Genomic DNA, 15,928 nt, shown 5'->3' with positions numbered 1-15,928 from the left:
CACGGCTAAGAAAGTTGCTTCGCGCTGGCTGGGAGGAGGAGAGTCCCTCCCTTCCTGGCGCTCCTCTCTGCCCGCCGCCCCGCTTTCAAGGGGAGAACGTCCCCGTCCGGGCTCGCCTGCTCCCAGCCCAGCAGGGCCTGGGTCTCTTCCCGCCCCGGACCCACCCCTCGCCCAGCGCAGCGGGGAGGAAGCTGCCCATCAGCAGAACGGGGGCGGGGAGGAGAGGCTGGCGCGAGCCCGCCGCGAGGCTTCTCCGGACCGAACCCCAAAGAACCGGAGCGGGTCGGATTCGGCGGAGCGCCCCCGCCCACCACCGCTCCCGCTTCTGAAGCGGCCAGCCTCTCTCCCCGCCATCCCCCGGGGCGGCTGCAGACGCCAGGCCCCGCCCCTTCTCTCAAAGCTGCACGCGCCGCCTCGCCTGTGGAGTCGACGCGAAGTAGATGTCCGGCTTCAAGCCAATCCCCCTCTGAGCTGTCAAACCAATCGGCGTAAAGTGTTCCCGGGGCGCCTGGGACATATAGTGCCAAGCCCGCGAAACTGCAGAGTTTTCTTGTTCGAGAGGAACTACAAGTCCCAGAAAGCAGTGCGCTGGGAAGTAAGCGTCAGCGCCATCTGGTCACGTGGGCATATAAAAAAATTGCAACCACGGCTCTACTCCGTGTTTCTTTTGTCTTTGTCTACAGGTGACGACGGTAGTGGTCGCTTTTGCGATGAGAAGGTGAAAGAATGATGAAAGGTGAAAGGTGAAGAATAAGGAAGAAGATGGTCGCTTTTGTGATGAAGTGCTGCATAGATATAGCTGGATATATACTGGGTGACTAGCTTTTCTTAAAGATCCTGCTCCGTTAACGGTAAATGGCTGCATAGTAACGCAGCGTCTTCAGAAAGTGAATGTTGGCTATGCATGTACTTTCGTTAGGTCCATTTTTACTGGATTATAACCCATGCTGGCCCTGCTCAGAGACGACCTATTAATGGACATGACTAACTTGCATCCATTATTTTCAGCGGGTCTCCTCCAATGTTTCTTTTAATATGAAGTTTATAAGCATTATAAATAAATCAAATTGGGCCTCTTGTAATTTTATCTCTGTGTCAGTTCTTTGTGTTTTGAACTCCTAGAAGAGTAGGATTGTTTTTCATTTTTTAGAAAAGCAATAGTCGCTCAGTTCCTTTCAGTCTGTGAAGTTAAAGATACAGTACAGTGGTACCTCGGTTTACGAACTTAATCCATTCTGGAAGTCCATTCTTAAACCAAAAGCATTCTTAAACCGAAGCACACATTCCCTAATGAGGCCTCCCACCACCGGTGCCCTTCCACCATTTGGCTTCTGTTCTTAGACCGAGGTAAAAGTTCTCAAACCAAGACACTATTTCTGGTTTTGCAGAGTTTGTAAACCAAATCATTCTTAAACCGGACTGTTCTTAAACCGAGGTACCACTGTACTTCCTTTCACTTCTTTTATATAGGGTCATTGAATTAATTGAATACAGTAGTCAATTAGTCATTCTTTTGTAACAAGGAAGGCAAATATTAAGTTAAACATCACAATAAATAGCTTATTCTAGAAGCTTACAGCTTTATATACTTGTCTATTATATGTATGACTTGCTTAATGTGGATACCACTACATCTCACTATGCCACCTATTTAATGTATATAATCTTGTCTATTATTTGTGCAGGTTAAAATGTAATTGGTATCTGACTACATCTTCACAGTAGATGATATGGAGTATTCTTATTGAACTTCGTAAGATGCCGTGAAGCTTGTATAAAAAGTTGAGGGAAGAAGTTATGCAGCTGAAATATTATCCAAAGCAAAACTCCTAACACTCTCTGGTACAAAGTTTGGCTATCTTTCCAAAACAGCTCTTGACATGAGCTTGACATTTGATATATAACCTACACCAGCCTAAGCCATTCTAAGCAATACTGTGAATAAACCCCTCTTAACATAATGGGGGCTTATTTCAAAGTAAACCTGCTAGAACTGAGCTGTAACTGCTCCTGAGTTGCAGTTTTATTAAACCCTTGAAATAAGATACCTGTATCATGCAAAACAGCTCACAGTAGAAAGCTGGTTAAAATTCAAATATGCCATAGTTAAGTGTGTTCTAAACTGTCTTGAAGGTTAAAGTGTTTGCAATTGCCTTTGCTTCTACAGTTGTTTAATCGGATCTTTGATATAATCCTCTTCCACATGGTATAACTTCAAAAGAACTGAAATAATTATCCACAACATCTCTGACAAGCTAAAGCTAAAATTCAGCAAAACTCAGTCATCGTAACATTTTCTAACCTGTTCATTTTAGCTCTTCTGCTTAGAGCCAAGCATTCCTGGCAAACAACCATTTGAATACTTAATTCCTGTTATGACTGAAATTTTAATGACATTTATGACTTGCTTTTCTTATATTCCTAGTGAACTAATGCTAAGAAGAAAAACATGCTATATTATTACAGTGGTACCTCGGGTTAAGTACTTAATTCGTTCTGGAGGTCTGTTCTTAACCTGAAATTGTTCTTAACCTGAGGTACTTTAGCTAATGGGGCTTCCCGCTGCCACTGTGCGATTTCTGTTCTCATCCTGAAGCAAAGTTCTTAACCTGAGGTACTATTTCTGGGTTAGCGGAGTCTGTAACCTGAAGTGCCTGTAACCCAAGGTATCACTGTATACATCTATATGCAGGATTCACCTACCCAGTCACATCAATGGAAGTCCTACACAAGGGTGTCATCTTGCGCATTGCTGTCTGCAATGAGCCTTGGGGGCATGAGCATAGCCAAGAGAGGGCAACTGCCCCCATCAAGTAAAACAAAATAAATACTTAACTAACTGACCAATCACGTTGGTTCTGCCCCCCCCCGTAACACGCCGTGCTTTTGGGGGGTGTCAGGAGAACCCCTAGAACAGCTTATGGGAGGAGGATAAGGGGGTCATTCTCTCAGGCAAGCTGGAATTCTTGTGCTGACAGAACAATCAGAAGAGTACAATGTTGAATTCCTCCCAATAATTAAACAGTAATTAAATGTATGCAGGTTGATCTTACGCAGTGTTAGGCATACATAAAACCATTAGGTTTTCAGTTTCTTCTCAAAAGTGAACAACCCTGGGTTTAAAATGGTCACTTTTGAAAACTTAATATAATATATGCAAAGGGCAAAAAAAAATACTCATTTCTGTTTCCTCATATGGATGTTCTAAATCAATTGCTACTCTAAACAAGCTCTCAACAGGAATATTGTGGTTAATATAAAGTTATGTTAAAATGATTTAGATGGCTGTTTTGTGCTTGTGCAAACAGTCAGTTATTGGAGTTGGGATTTAATGTGACACAGTGGAGGCTTTTTTGTATGCCCCCCCCCCTTATGTCAAGCTGAGGGCTGGGAGAGAGGAGAATAGCACCAAAATACATTATTTTTCCCAGCCTAATCATTGTAGCAGGAGGAATTTTCACAGAAACCATCAAAATAGTATGTGCAGATGTTCAGCCAACTGTTTTCTCAGTTCTGGATGGAAAACAAGGGGGGTTGGGAAGCAGGTTCATGTTCCAAACTGGCCTTTTTAAACAGTCTCTTGCCAGTCATATTGGCTTCGGGACAATAGTTAGAAGAGCAGAGAGTTTCCCAATATTGCTGCCCATATTGTAGCTATTAGCATGAATTTATTTTGGAAAACGGTCAGAAACTGAATGATTCATAAGACTGAATGCTGAAATGTGGACAAACATATGTGGATAAATGTGCACATTCCAGTAAACCACCTTGGAGGATTTATAACTGTTTGCCTGAATGCAGGGCACAGTAGCAGTTCTCAAACCATTTTAAAAGTAAGTAATCCTATTAAACGCGGGTAGCGCTGTGGTCTAAATCAAATGCATTTCCGTGCACTGCTCTGTTTCACCAAAAGCGGCTTTGTCATGCTGGTCACATGACCCGGAAGCTGTACACCGGCTCCCTCGGCCAGTAAAGCGAGATGAGCGCCGCAACCCCAGAGTCGTCCGCAACTGGACCTAACGGTCAGGGATCCCTTTACCTTTACCTTAATCCTATTAAAAGTTAACTTCTCTGAAGCAAGAGAGTTGACTACTCTGAACAACATTTTTAATTCTAGAACTCAGTTCTTTCAGGCAAACTGTGAGCCACAGTTGTTCAGCAACTTTCCCAACCAGACAATGAATCAACTCTTTTGAGAAAGATTTCAACTTTGCATTTTTAAAATCTGCAGGCTGTAAGAAAAAAAGTGAACCTTTAAAAAAATTAATTTGAGGCATTAATGTAAGTGGATAACACTGTCATATCAACTTGTATGCTATACTTGCAGGCATATACATATCTATATGTATCAAAATACTATGTATAATGCAAATGTGGTTTTAACTCTAAAATAATATGTAGATACATATACTTTCCAATACTTCTGCTTTGTATTATGCAGGCCTGTTGCTGATTTGGTGTTTGAAGTTGGCATGCAGTTAACATGAGCTAAGCATCTAACTGCTATAAATGGGAGGTCTCGCTCATTAAAACATCTTCGTGTTTCCTGCACTAACACTACAGCAATAATATCAGCTGCTGAAAATCAATTATCCTTGACAAAAATAAGAGACTAAGACCATAGACCTATGTTGACTTACTTGGGAGTAAGTCTTGTTGGACAGGTGTTTGAGTAATCATGCGGTCTTAAGATGCAAACAATGAACACCAAACTCAGACTAGTTATTACTTCACACTATCTTTTTATCACTACTCTGCTGGTGAGGGCTTAGATACCATCTTATCAGTTGGTCCATTCTGCCACAATGTAGGAAATGGAATTTCCTCCCTTTTAATATTAGACAGTATTATCTTTTGGGTGCCTGACTGAAGACCTTCCTCTTTCAACAAGCCTTTTGAGACCTTTCCCCTCCTGCATCTGCATTGGAGTTGTTTTTAATGTGTTTTGCCATCCTGGGCTTTTTTGGGGGAGAGTGGGGGTGTAAAATAAATCTTATATATAAGTCGGGCAGTAATAAATAGTCACTTTGGGTATGTGGTCAGTGTTGTGAAAAGCTGCATCATCCCAGTCCCCTACACTGTGGCCTCTCCCCCCCCCCGGGGCCGTTGCGCCTTTAATAAGTAAAAATTCCGAAAGTATTGCTAAAATCCGCCATATACCACGGCGGACCATCGGTCCATCTAGGTCAGTATTGCGGCGTTTCAGGGTCTCAGCGTGGGGCTGAGCCCTACCCGGAGATGCTGTGGACTGAACGTAGGACCTCCGATGCTTTACCACTGACCTACACTCCCTTCCCGCACAGGAAAAAGCGCGGCAAAAGCAAAACAGAATGTGCATGTCCATTGTCTATACATCTCTCATGGAGCCTATCAAACCAGTAATTCAGCTCATTCGTCCCATCGCGAGACGTACGTACTCTCCCCTGCATGCAATGCAAGGGAAATGCTGGCGTGCCAGCCCAAGAGCAGCACAAACAACCTCCTCCCCCCGCCCTGAGCCAAGGAAAGCACATCTGCGGGCGAGGCAGGAGAGCGGGCAGTTTCCCTAATCCAGGGGGAGCCGCTAAGCGACCTGGGAGGAGGCGGGGCCAATAATCCGGGTCACGGCTCGAGGGCGTGGAATCCCCGAGAGCGGGAGGGGAAGCGGGCGGCTTGAAAAACGGCCCCGGCGAAGAAGGGCGCTCTAGGAAGTGAGCCGCCTTTTATGGTTAGCTGTGGTCTACCCGAAGCCGGGAAGCAGAAGGAGAGCGGCATAACTGGGGCTGGGTCGTAGCGCGAGTTCAGCTGGTGCTTGCAGCTCAGGTGAATCCCGGTAAGGTGTGTACGCGGGGAGGGAGGGGGTCGTCGTCTCTTCACCTGTTGAGTTTCTGCTGGTTCCTCCCCCCCCCGCCCCCGTTTTCACCTGGCTCAGGCTCCTCGTTCCGCCCGCGTCCAAATGGGAGACCCACAGATCCCTTTCTTTACCGCCCAGCCCTCGCCCAAGGGCCCCACCCTGCAGTAACTTCCAGCGCCTCGGCAGAGTCCGTAAAGAGTGTCCTGCCTGGGTTTTCCCAACCCTCCCTCCCCCAGGCGAGGCGAGAGCAATCCTGGCCACAGACCCCCAAGCCCACCCTGGCGAGCCAGGGAGAAGATGCAGGCAAGCGAAGAACACTAAACCTACAGCTGTTTTTATGGGGGGGGAGGAGGAGGGAGCCGATATTATTATTATTATTATTATTATTATTATTATTATTATTATTATTATTACCACCGGGAGGACACAAAAGAGGTGTTTGATGGCGGTGAAGGGGCCATCCCTGATATATTCGCTGAGTATGGCTGCAATCTTGCACCCGCACATGCCTCGTTGAATTCAAGGCGGCTTGCTTCTGAGAAAACACGTGTAGGCAGGCTTGCTTTTTAAGGCCTTTAAAACACGCGCCTCCAGGACTTTCACTTTAAAAAGGAGGGAGAGGTGCTAGAGCTCACCAGCCATGGTTCAAATTCAGCTCAGGTGTGGATGCAGGGATAGGTGACAAAATACAAGATACAAGAGTGTTCCTTAAGTAGCTTTCAAACTGATCTGTCTAATAAAATGGTGTTTTTTCCTTTCAAAAACATGTTTAAAGATCTCTCTGACTTAAGTGTCTCAATCCAAATATAAAAATTATTTCACCCCCATTTGTCAGCCTAAAACAGAAGGATTTATTACAGCTACTAGCTAAAATTCTTTCCACCTGCCCCTTGCATAGTTACTGGGGTTACAAAGTCTATTTAATATTTGTACCGATGTAAAACAGTTTAGGCTTGTTTGCAACACTGCTGCACCCAGTGAAAACATTTGGACAGAACCTTTCCAAATGAGCATAGTTTTTGCATGTAATATTGTGTCCACGTTTGTTCTTTTGATTTTCCATAGTTACATACATGCTGCTTCTAGCTGAAATTGGGTTTTAATGGTTTTCCTAATAAATGATTACTGCTACTTTGTACAAATAAAGCTGTGTGCTCCTACACTCATGGTAATATACTTATTACTTTGTTGAACACCTACACATTGGTCATTTTACATAATATGTATGAAGATGGGGCCTGCTGATGGTGAGGATACCATGAACCAGTTTAGTTTCCGCAAGAATGAACAAGATTGGGGTGGGAGACTCTGGTTAGCTATGGTGAACAATTCTGTAAGTATTGTACAAAGGCTAATTTCATTTGAACAAAATATCCTTTGGAAGAAAAAAGCTGCTAGTAACGAAGGATGAAGGGAGAATGCTGGAAAGAGCAAACGTACAAATGATTTTTCCAGACCAATTGAGAGATTATTGTATAGAATCATAGAATTTTAGAGTTGGATGGGACCCCAAGAGTTATCTAGTCCAACCCCCTGCTATGCATTAAAAATCTGCAGCTAAGTGGAATGCAAACAGTGCAATCACATAACAAAGTGTAGAGCAGGCTAATATATTTTTTGCCATTTTTCTGTTGCAAGTTTGTGGGAAATCAACCAGACTTGATGTAGCCTCAGTCTTGTTCATAAAAAATGTAATCTATCTTCTCTTCCTTTCTGTGTAAATGTCTTAAAATAAATACAAATAGCTGAGGAGAAAAGGCATTCTGCTTATACTTCAAAATAAGGATCACACAACATAATGACTTTTCTGTCTCGGCAGGTGAGTGGAACTCTGGAGTCTAGACCCCCTATAATGGAGGTAAGTAATGTGATGTTAGCAGCCAAAGAAACTAGCCCATTCTAAAGCAGTCCCTAAAGAGGCAAAGACATTTGAGCAGGTTTTTTAAGTTAGGGGAAAAATAGCTTTCAGTGTAGTATAGATTCTTCTCTTTTTTATGAGTGTCAGCTACATTAATCTTTCTGTTTAATTTCCAAATAATCACTGAGAAACTTAATGCTTCTTAGCATTAGGGGTCTGAGGGAACCCTCTCTCAAGCAACATGAGAGAATGAACATAGAACTACAAAGGAATCTAATCTAAATTTACATCATTCCACAGAATTAGGCAAAATAGCTGTATGGGTTTAGTTTTAATGCTTCTGACTTTATATTTTAACCTGCTATGGGAGCATGGAAACAAACGTCTGTGAAGGAACGTTTTGCCACAGTGAACTAGTTAATCGCAAAGTCATTGCCCTCACTCTTATTCCCATCAATAGATGTTAGAGTCAGATTCATGCATGAAAAGGAAAATAGCTTACTGAACAAAGATAAAATGTACATTCCTTGCTCTGTCTAGTCCTTGCTCTATTCCTTCCATGTAGCATGTTGCCCAGAAAGAAAAACGACCCTGGGTGAAAAAGATTCCCCAGCATAGTGGAAGGTGCCTGAATCAACACTTTAAGATAACTATAAATGACACTGTATATCTTTTCTGCAGTCTCTAGATTCTGAGTCGAAGAACAGCTACATAGGAAGTTTTCTTCAGCCTCCAGATAACATATACTCTGCATTTACAAACATCAGATCAAAGGAGGCAACAGCTATGGCAAAAGACACTCCTGCACCAAACAACCAAGGTAAAACACAAAGTATTGTAATATGACACGTGAGTAATGTGACATTTAGTCAGCAAATATTCTTGGCCTGTGCTGAATGCGTTTTGGAATGTGCTACTGGTTTAGAACTTATCAGATATTTGCGATTCAAGAAAAATAGCTAGAAAGACAATGTTGGCTTGAGTAACATATCTTCTAGTGAACAGGCTCTCTCTGGTATTTGTTCGAGGTGACACTTCTCCCAGGTGCAGCTAGGCAGTGTGTGGGGCTACTCAGATTTCAGCTACAAAGGGAATCTGCCAGGGGTAAAAAATATGTGCACTTCTTTTTCAATTTGCTGAGGCTTCGTAGGTGGCTGTGTCTGGCAAGCTACATAGCTCAATTTAGACCTCAAACCTCTAAGTAGTAGTTTAGAACTTCAACCGTAGTTTAATTCTCAAAATATGAAGGCAAACCATTGTTTTTGAGCTGCTTCTGTGCTTCTATTTGATGTCTGTTCAATGGCATTCTAGTCTCTTAAGTGCAGTGGCTTCAAGAGGACAAATGATTTGTCAATTTTTTCATCACACCAAACGATGATTTTGGATCCTGATTTGCCAGCTAATCACAAACTAGTTTGTTGATCCATATATATACTGTATATCTAAAAGTTTTGGGATTAGCACAAATGGCTGATTCATTAACTGGATTTCATTTACCAGCTTTGCCTACATAGGTAAATTTGGGCCATGTTCCTGGCCTTTTATTTTTAGCTTTTTTTAGTAGTCAAAACAAAAAAGAATCAAAGCTTCTGAAATATAACAAAAGAAACACAACCAGTAAACATCACTGAGGAGAAAATTGTCACAAATGAATATATTGCAAAAGAAATATATTATACTACAGTATTATGCTGCAGTAGCTGTACGCACATGGGGAGACTTGATAAGTACTGCATGTGCTTGTGTTTGGCTTCATGTTCTCTACAAGAGTGAGTTTAATTTGGCCTAACCTGAAGTGCATTCAAAATGACTTCTCTATTTGCCATAGTCTGTTTCCTGTCTGTTTTTGGCATGGAACCATTTATTTCATGCCCAATTCACACAGCGCATAGTTAAACTATGGCACTCACTCCCACAGGAGGCAGTGATGGCCACCAGTGCAGATGTCTTGAAAAGAGGATTGGACAAATTCATGCAGGAGAGGGTTGTCAGTGGCTACTGGGCACGATGGATGTGCTCTGCCTCCACAGTTGGTGGCAGCAATGCTTCTGAACACCAGTTGCTAGAAACCAGAGGAGGGGAGAGTGATCTTTTGCTTGAATCCTGCTTGAAAGTTTCCCACAGGCATCTCATTAGCCACCGAGAATAGGATGCCTTTGGCCTGATCCAGCAGGCTCTTCTTATGTCCTTACGTTCTTATTTATTTTTTTAAAGAGAAATGTAATTTTTGGTGTTGGGACTATGCAGCACGTACCTATTTAATGTTTTACTTACTTGTCCTTGGAATATTTCATTATCTTAAACTTGATTGGGTTTTTTGTGTGTAAAGCAAACATGAGTGGGGGCAGGGAGACAAAAAGAATAGCAAATATCTTTGTTCTGCCTTGGAATCGCAAATCTTCAATAGAAGTCTGAGATTCAAGAGTGAGGGTGCCTGCCAACTCTGCTGGAAGAGAGTTGCACAGCATGGGACCAGCAACACTCAATGCCAGGGGTCTAGTTAGACGAGTCAGGCCTCAGTAACTAACAGCTCTCCTCCAGATGGCCTCAGTGATTGGTCTGGTATCCTGGACCCAAGTTGTTCAAGGCTTTCTGTATTAATGCAAAAGTCTTGAAGCTGGCTTGGTAGCGTATAGGCAGCCAGTGCAAATGTTTTAACAGAGGTGTCACATGCTGTCTTTCCCCCATTAGCAGTCTAGCCACTTCATTCTGCACCATTCTTCTAGTGGAGCAGGATGCACAACTTTATACCAAGAAAAATAAGCATGTGTGGTTAGGGCATTTTGCAGCTATCAGCAGAGAATGGGCAGTAATATTTTGTAGGTTTGTGTATGCATGTGTGTCAAATTATGCCTTCTATAATCCACCTGCTCCAATCTGAGTGGTGGTTACATTGAACCAGAAGCAGTAAGAGTAGATGAGAGAAACCTTCATATTTTTGGTGCCTTGCTGGCCTTCTAACCATAGCACAAATGACAGAAAGTGGATCTTTAAACAAGTCTATGTTTCTATCATCTAAGCAAAATATATAGCAATGTAATATCACTGATGCTGCAGGTTGATGCATAACTGATGTTCACATTAAAGTAGCTTCTTTGCTTTATTGTTATTAAAGTAGAGATGTTTCATTAACAATTAAGTTACCTTTTCACCAGCTCTAGTGGCAGCCCTTAAAACTCTTCAGGAAAAGATCCGCCGCCTTGAATTAGAGAGGTCACAGGCTGAAGAGAACCTGAATTGCTTGTCCAGAGAAGCTGCCCAGTATAAAAAGGCCTTTCAGCATGACTCCAATGAGAAGGATATAACTCACCAGGGAATGATGCAAGAGAAGAAAGGTACCTTCTACTACCACTGATGACAGCCTTACCATTCGCATCTATTATATCTTAATCTCAAATGAGCACTCGTGTTGATGTTTGGTTGTTCAATTAATGTTTAATCAGGATATGTAGTAAAGAGGTCTATCACATGATTTAAATATTTTGTTCTAGCAGATCTGCCTTTTAACTGCTTTACTAATTGTTTAAATAAAAATGCATATTGCACTTTGGCTATATTGTAGAAGTGTGTGATCATTTGCAATTTTTAAAAAGCAGGAACTGCTGCTTATTAAACTATTTTCATTTAAATTCCCTTATGCATGGGTGGAGAACTTGTGACCTCCAGATGTTGCTGGACTTCAATTCCTGTGATCCCTTGGCTGGGATTGATGTTTCTATTTCTGATGTTTTAATCTATTTTTTGTTTTTTAAATTGTAGATTGCTTGCTTCTTTCTTTAAGCTACTTTGAGACATATAGTGAGAGGCAGGCTACAAAGTCCTTAAATATGCAAACTTAATTTCTTTTAAGGATTGTGCAGGCTTTAGGCAAACCATAAGTATACTTATCAGTTTTGTTGCAGGAATACTTTCATGAGCCTCTCTGAAAATAACCAGAGCGCTTCATGTATCTCTACTGTTGATAACCTAATAAAATGAGAGGACAGTAATGGGATTGGGTCATTAGTGAAAGCAAGCAAGTTCATTTCAACAGCATCATTATATTGCAAATTAGAGCATAAATCTGTAAAATCAAATAAGACATAATTATTACTCTCTTTCCCTCCCCCTGCATTCCTCCTCCCCTTCAGATGTGAGCATGCAGTTAAGGGCAGCACAGTCTCGCTGCTCTTTGCTGGAGAAACAACTAGATTACATGAGAAAAATGATGGTCAATGCAGAGTTGGAAAAGAAAATGGTTCTAGAACAGCAGGTGCACATGTTTAATATATCATATTCTTGCCCTTTGTTTCTCCTTCCTTTGTATCTGAGAGGCTTTGCTCAAACCTTGTTGGTGTGATCTCTTGTTAGATCTTCATAAACAGTCTTTGAAAACACTGAGAATTTGTGGTTGTGAAAAACTGGTTGATAAAGCATAAGGTGCACATATATCGGTTTCCATGCATTTTGTCTGAATTAATTTTAAGATGTATTTTAATTAATTGATGTTTGTTTTTATCCTTATTGTGTTGTTTTTTATGATTTTAGCTGCTCTGAGCCCAGCCTTGGCTGGGGAGGGCGGGATACAAATAAAATATTATTATTATTATTATTATTACATGCTTTGTTTATCAGAATAATAGAATAGAAATCACACAACTACAATGTATGGTGACTTCCATAGATTCCTGTGTTTTTAGTAATAAGTCACCTTTGGCTAAATTTAAAAACAACAGCAACAACGACGTTATTATTTATATGCATCTGACTGGATTGCCGCAGCCAACCTGGTTGAAGCTGTTTTCACCAACACTTTGAATTGTGCTCAGAAATGTATTGGGAGCCAGTGTAGGTCCTTTAGAACCAGTGTTAAATGGTCCTTGCGGCTGCTCCCAGTCACCATTCTAGTTGCCGCATTCCAGATTGTAATTTTCGAGTCACCTTCAAATGTAGCTCCACGTAGAGTGCATTGCAATAGTCTGCAGATGACAAATATTACCTCCCACCTCCCTCCAAGCTGCCAAATAGTGTGTAAATAAAAATGAAAATAGCCATCTAACTATTCTTTCCTGGATTTTTTAATACTAGGGTTTCTTTTAAAAATAAACTGAGATTTCACGAACCTTTTTCTAGGAGAGCATGTTGCCTGTAAATGGGAAATGTCTCATAATTGTTTCCCATTTACTGAGACCAATAAATGCCTCAGTACAATCTCTGTTGAAGCTGTGTGTGTGTGTTTCACGGAAAGACATCAGTAAACCCAAGATTTGTTTTCTGCTATATTCTTTGCCTAGATGCAAACTTGCAATATTGAAAGTTGGCATTTCTGTTCCTTAGCTAGATTTAATGCAGCTTGGTGTTACATGCAACTAGTAAATGTGCAGTGAACTATGGATAGCAGATAAGGATACACGTTTCCATCCATGTTCCAAGGTGTATTCCCTTTTTTGTGCTATGCACGGCTGGTGTCACTTGGACACCTGCAACATAATGCATGCATGTTTACAAAATTTGTCCATCTCCACCTCAATCCATATGCACCTATACATAGTGATATCCAGTGCCAGCTGTCATACACAGAAAGCAGATGCCTGGATCTTCTCTTGGTTTCCATGTGCAGCAAGATCCTGTGCAAATCTGTATGCATTTTCAGTTCTTGTCTGTAAGCCTCCTAAACCCATGCCCATAGCACTTGCTGCATCATAATTGCATTTTCTGTGGCATTGAATTTGATAATCTGAAAGCTGTAAACCATTTGAGCAAAGCTTGCTATCACTTGCCAAACCACTATCATGTGCATATTTTTCAGATGCAGCTTCAGAAGGAAAAAGACCAGAATCAGCTGGAGCTATGTGCAAAACTTGACAAGCTTGAAATTCTAGAAAAAGAATGCTGGAGACTTACTAGCACTCAGAAGACTGCAGAAGTAAGTAAATAAATATCATTAAATGGCTTTCCGAATAACATTTAACATTTGTGAGACAAGTAGCAAAACTGCAGTTCTGGATCTGGGCATTCCTGTGGCAAAGGGAGATGGCGGCAGAAGTGGGAGCACTGCTGTTACCTATAAACGCCACACTTCTACATTTGGTGGACAGGGCTGTTTGTTTCTGTCGTATTTCTGTATTTTGGACCCACTAGTGGTTAATATGGTCCCCATATGTTTTGTGCTGCTTTAAAATGTGGATTTTTATTGTGATTTTTGCCTTTATTTCTGATGTTTTTATTGTTGTAAACCATTCACATATTTATTTGAAATATGGAATGGTATATAAATTACCCAAACAAATAAATATTTTACTTTTGCTTTTCTTTCCTCAGCCTTGTTTCCTTTAACGGAAAGCTTTGGCTTACTTTCAGTGTTCTCGCCCTAAAAATGATAACTGTTGAGTTCATTTATTGTATGTGGTCCCTTCCCTGCCCCCCTCTCTCTCAAAGGACAAGATCAGACACCTGGAACAGAAGCTTCTGGAAGAGCAACACCAGCGCAAACTAATTCAAGATAAAGCTGCGCAGGTAGGAAGATGAGTATTTTTGCAGTGATAAAACGGGAGGCTCTGCAGACAACCTTATGCTGCAGTTCTGCTTTAACCAGCAGTGATCCTGAAAACAAACTGTGACACACAAGTATGTTTTGCTATCTATATCTGCATTAGTTGGGATCTAGTGACTTTATCCTAAATGTGATTGCAGGAAATGCCATTTCCTTACCCCTGCCCCCTTTTGCTTTTGAAGAAGGACAATCCCCCGAGAATAGAAAGCTACCAGAAATACATTGTGCCTTTTAGTTGGGCTAATAGCCTGACCCATCAAGGGAAATTCAGCCCATCAACAAAGTATCATTTCTGAACTTGCTATTCTTGTTGCCTATCTGTGACTACAAAAAAGGTCTCTGTTAACCAGTTGGAGAGCACACCATAAAGCTGTAATTCACATGATCTTGGTAACTTGTGCAGGCTTGGTCTAATAAAAAGAATAGTTCTAACATATTAGCAAAGATAGATTAATGTGTTTTAGAGAAAGGTGGTCCTGTTCCTTGCTAAGCAAGAAGTTTGTGCATAATAAGTAGCTTTACCAGAGAGATTGCCCCAAATCCTGATAAACTGATCCAGACTTGACTGTCTAGATCCAGTTTTTGCCATACCTGCCTCTGATTACAGATGCATAGAATGGTTTCAAATTCTGTTCAGATCTACTCAGAAGTAAGCTCTGCTGTGTTTGATGGTGTTGCAGACATACTGTACTGTATAGTTTTTTGTGTGTGTTGCCTTTCCATAGTTCAAACTATACTGAAGGCAGCTTACAACATGAAAACAACACATAAGTACAACATAACAAAGGTAGTCATACACAATCAAACATCAAAAAACGGACAAACAAAATGAACAATTTTTGCATAAGATCTCTAAAATATTCAAAAAATATTATCAATAACAGCAACAACTTTTCCCGCCCCAACAAAAACCCCAAAACAATACCTCAATCCAAAATTTTCTACCTGGAATCAATCAGGGCTCTACCATCCCAGGCCAAATGGAAAACAGGCCTGCAAGCCAGGGAGCAGATCTTACAGCACTCACAACCAAGATGGTAACACTCAAATTAGTATATAGATGAATTTCTTTAGTACAACAAGCCAATACAACTACTATTCTGAAATGAAGTAATTATTCCCTGGCTTTAGTGTGCTGCACTGCCACTTATATAGCAGGATCCTACTAATTTGTTATTTGATAGCTGGATGGGGAAACTAGTTCTTCTCAGGTGTCACAATTAGGAGAAGACCTTAGAACAACAATTTACTATCATCAAATAAAATTATGTCCCTTCCAATTGTTCTGAAACTAAGTGGATCTGGAGTAAAGTATTTAAAAAAAACAAGTAGGAAAGAAAATGGAAAAGAGACTCTGATGTTATGGAAGAGTGGGGCAACTTCAGGGGACACCAGGCGCTACATAAAATGAGGCTGGAAGTCATTCATGATATAAAGGAATAGTTTTACTATTTTACTAGTACAACCTGATAGAAGTGCGCCCTATGTTCTGACTAGATGCTGCTAATGAGTTTAGGCAAGAGTTTTGTTCCATGCCAATATAGGTTATAGTTTTAACCCATTAAGCAGATGGCCTTTTTGAGAGCAATCATTATTCACTGTAGTGGTGTTAAACTGCTCAGATGGGTCTTACAAACTGTTAAAGCTACTTATCCATTGGTCACTTATGTCACACTGAAGAGAGGGATCACTATCTCAGTGAACA

General features: G+C 41.2%; 1 protein-coding gene across 1 annotated transcript in view; it reads left to right on the top strand.

Annotated features, from left to right (window-relative positions):
- Positions 1-341: 341 nt before the first annotated feature.
- The window catches only part of CEP57L1 (centrosomal protein 57 like 1), a 20,007-nt gene continuing 4,420 nt past the window's right edge, over positions 342-15,928 (top strand). Inside the window, exons 1-9 of the mRNA XM_081904768.1 lie at positions 342-436; positions 684-851; positions 7,653-7,691; positions 8,373-8,511; positions 10,847-11,026; positions 11,822-11,943; positions 13,480-13,596; positions 14,109-14,186; positions 14,406-14,506. Of these exons, the coding sequence (XP_081760894.1) occupies positions 7,686-7,691; positions 8,373-8,511; positions 10,847-11,026; positions 11,822-11,943; positions 13,480-13,596; positions 14,109-14,186; positions 14,406-14,506 (743 nt within the window). The 5' untranslated portion in view covers positions 342-436; positions 684-851; positions 7,653-7,685. The remainder of the gene's footprint in view (positions 437-683; positions 852-7,652; positions 7,692-8,372; positions 8,512-10,846; positions 11,027-11,821; positions 11,944-13,479; positions 13,597-14,108; positions 14,187-14,405; positions 14,507-15,928) is intronic.

Source organism: Podarcis melisellensis (genome assembly GCF_964234715.1).
Source record: "Podarcis melisellensis genome assembly, chromosome: 3".
NCBI lineage: Eukaryota > Metazoa > Chordata > Lepidosauria > Squamata > Lacertidae > Podarcis > Podarcis melisellensis.
The sequence above is the reverse complement of the archived record's forward strand: the minus strand, read 5'-3'. Positions and strand labels throughout refer to the sequence as shown.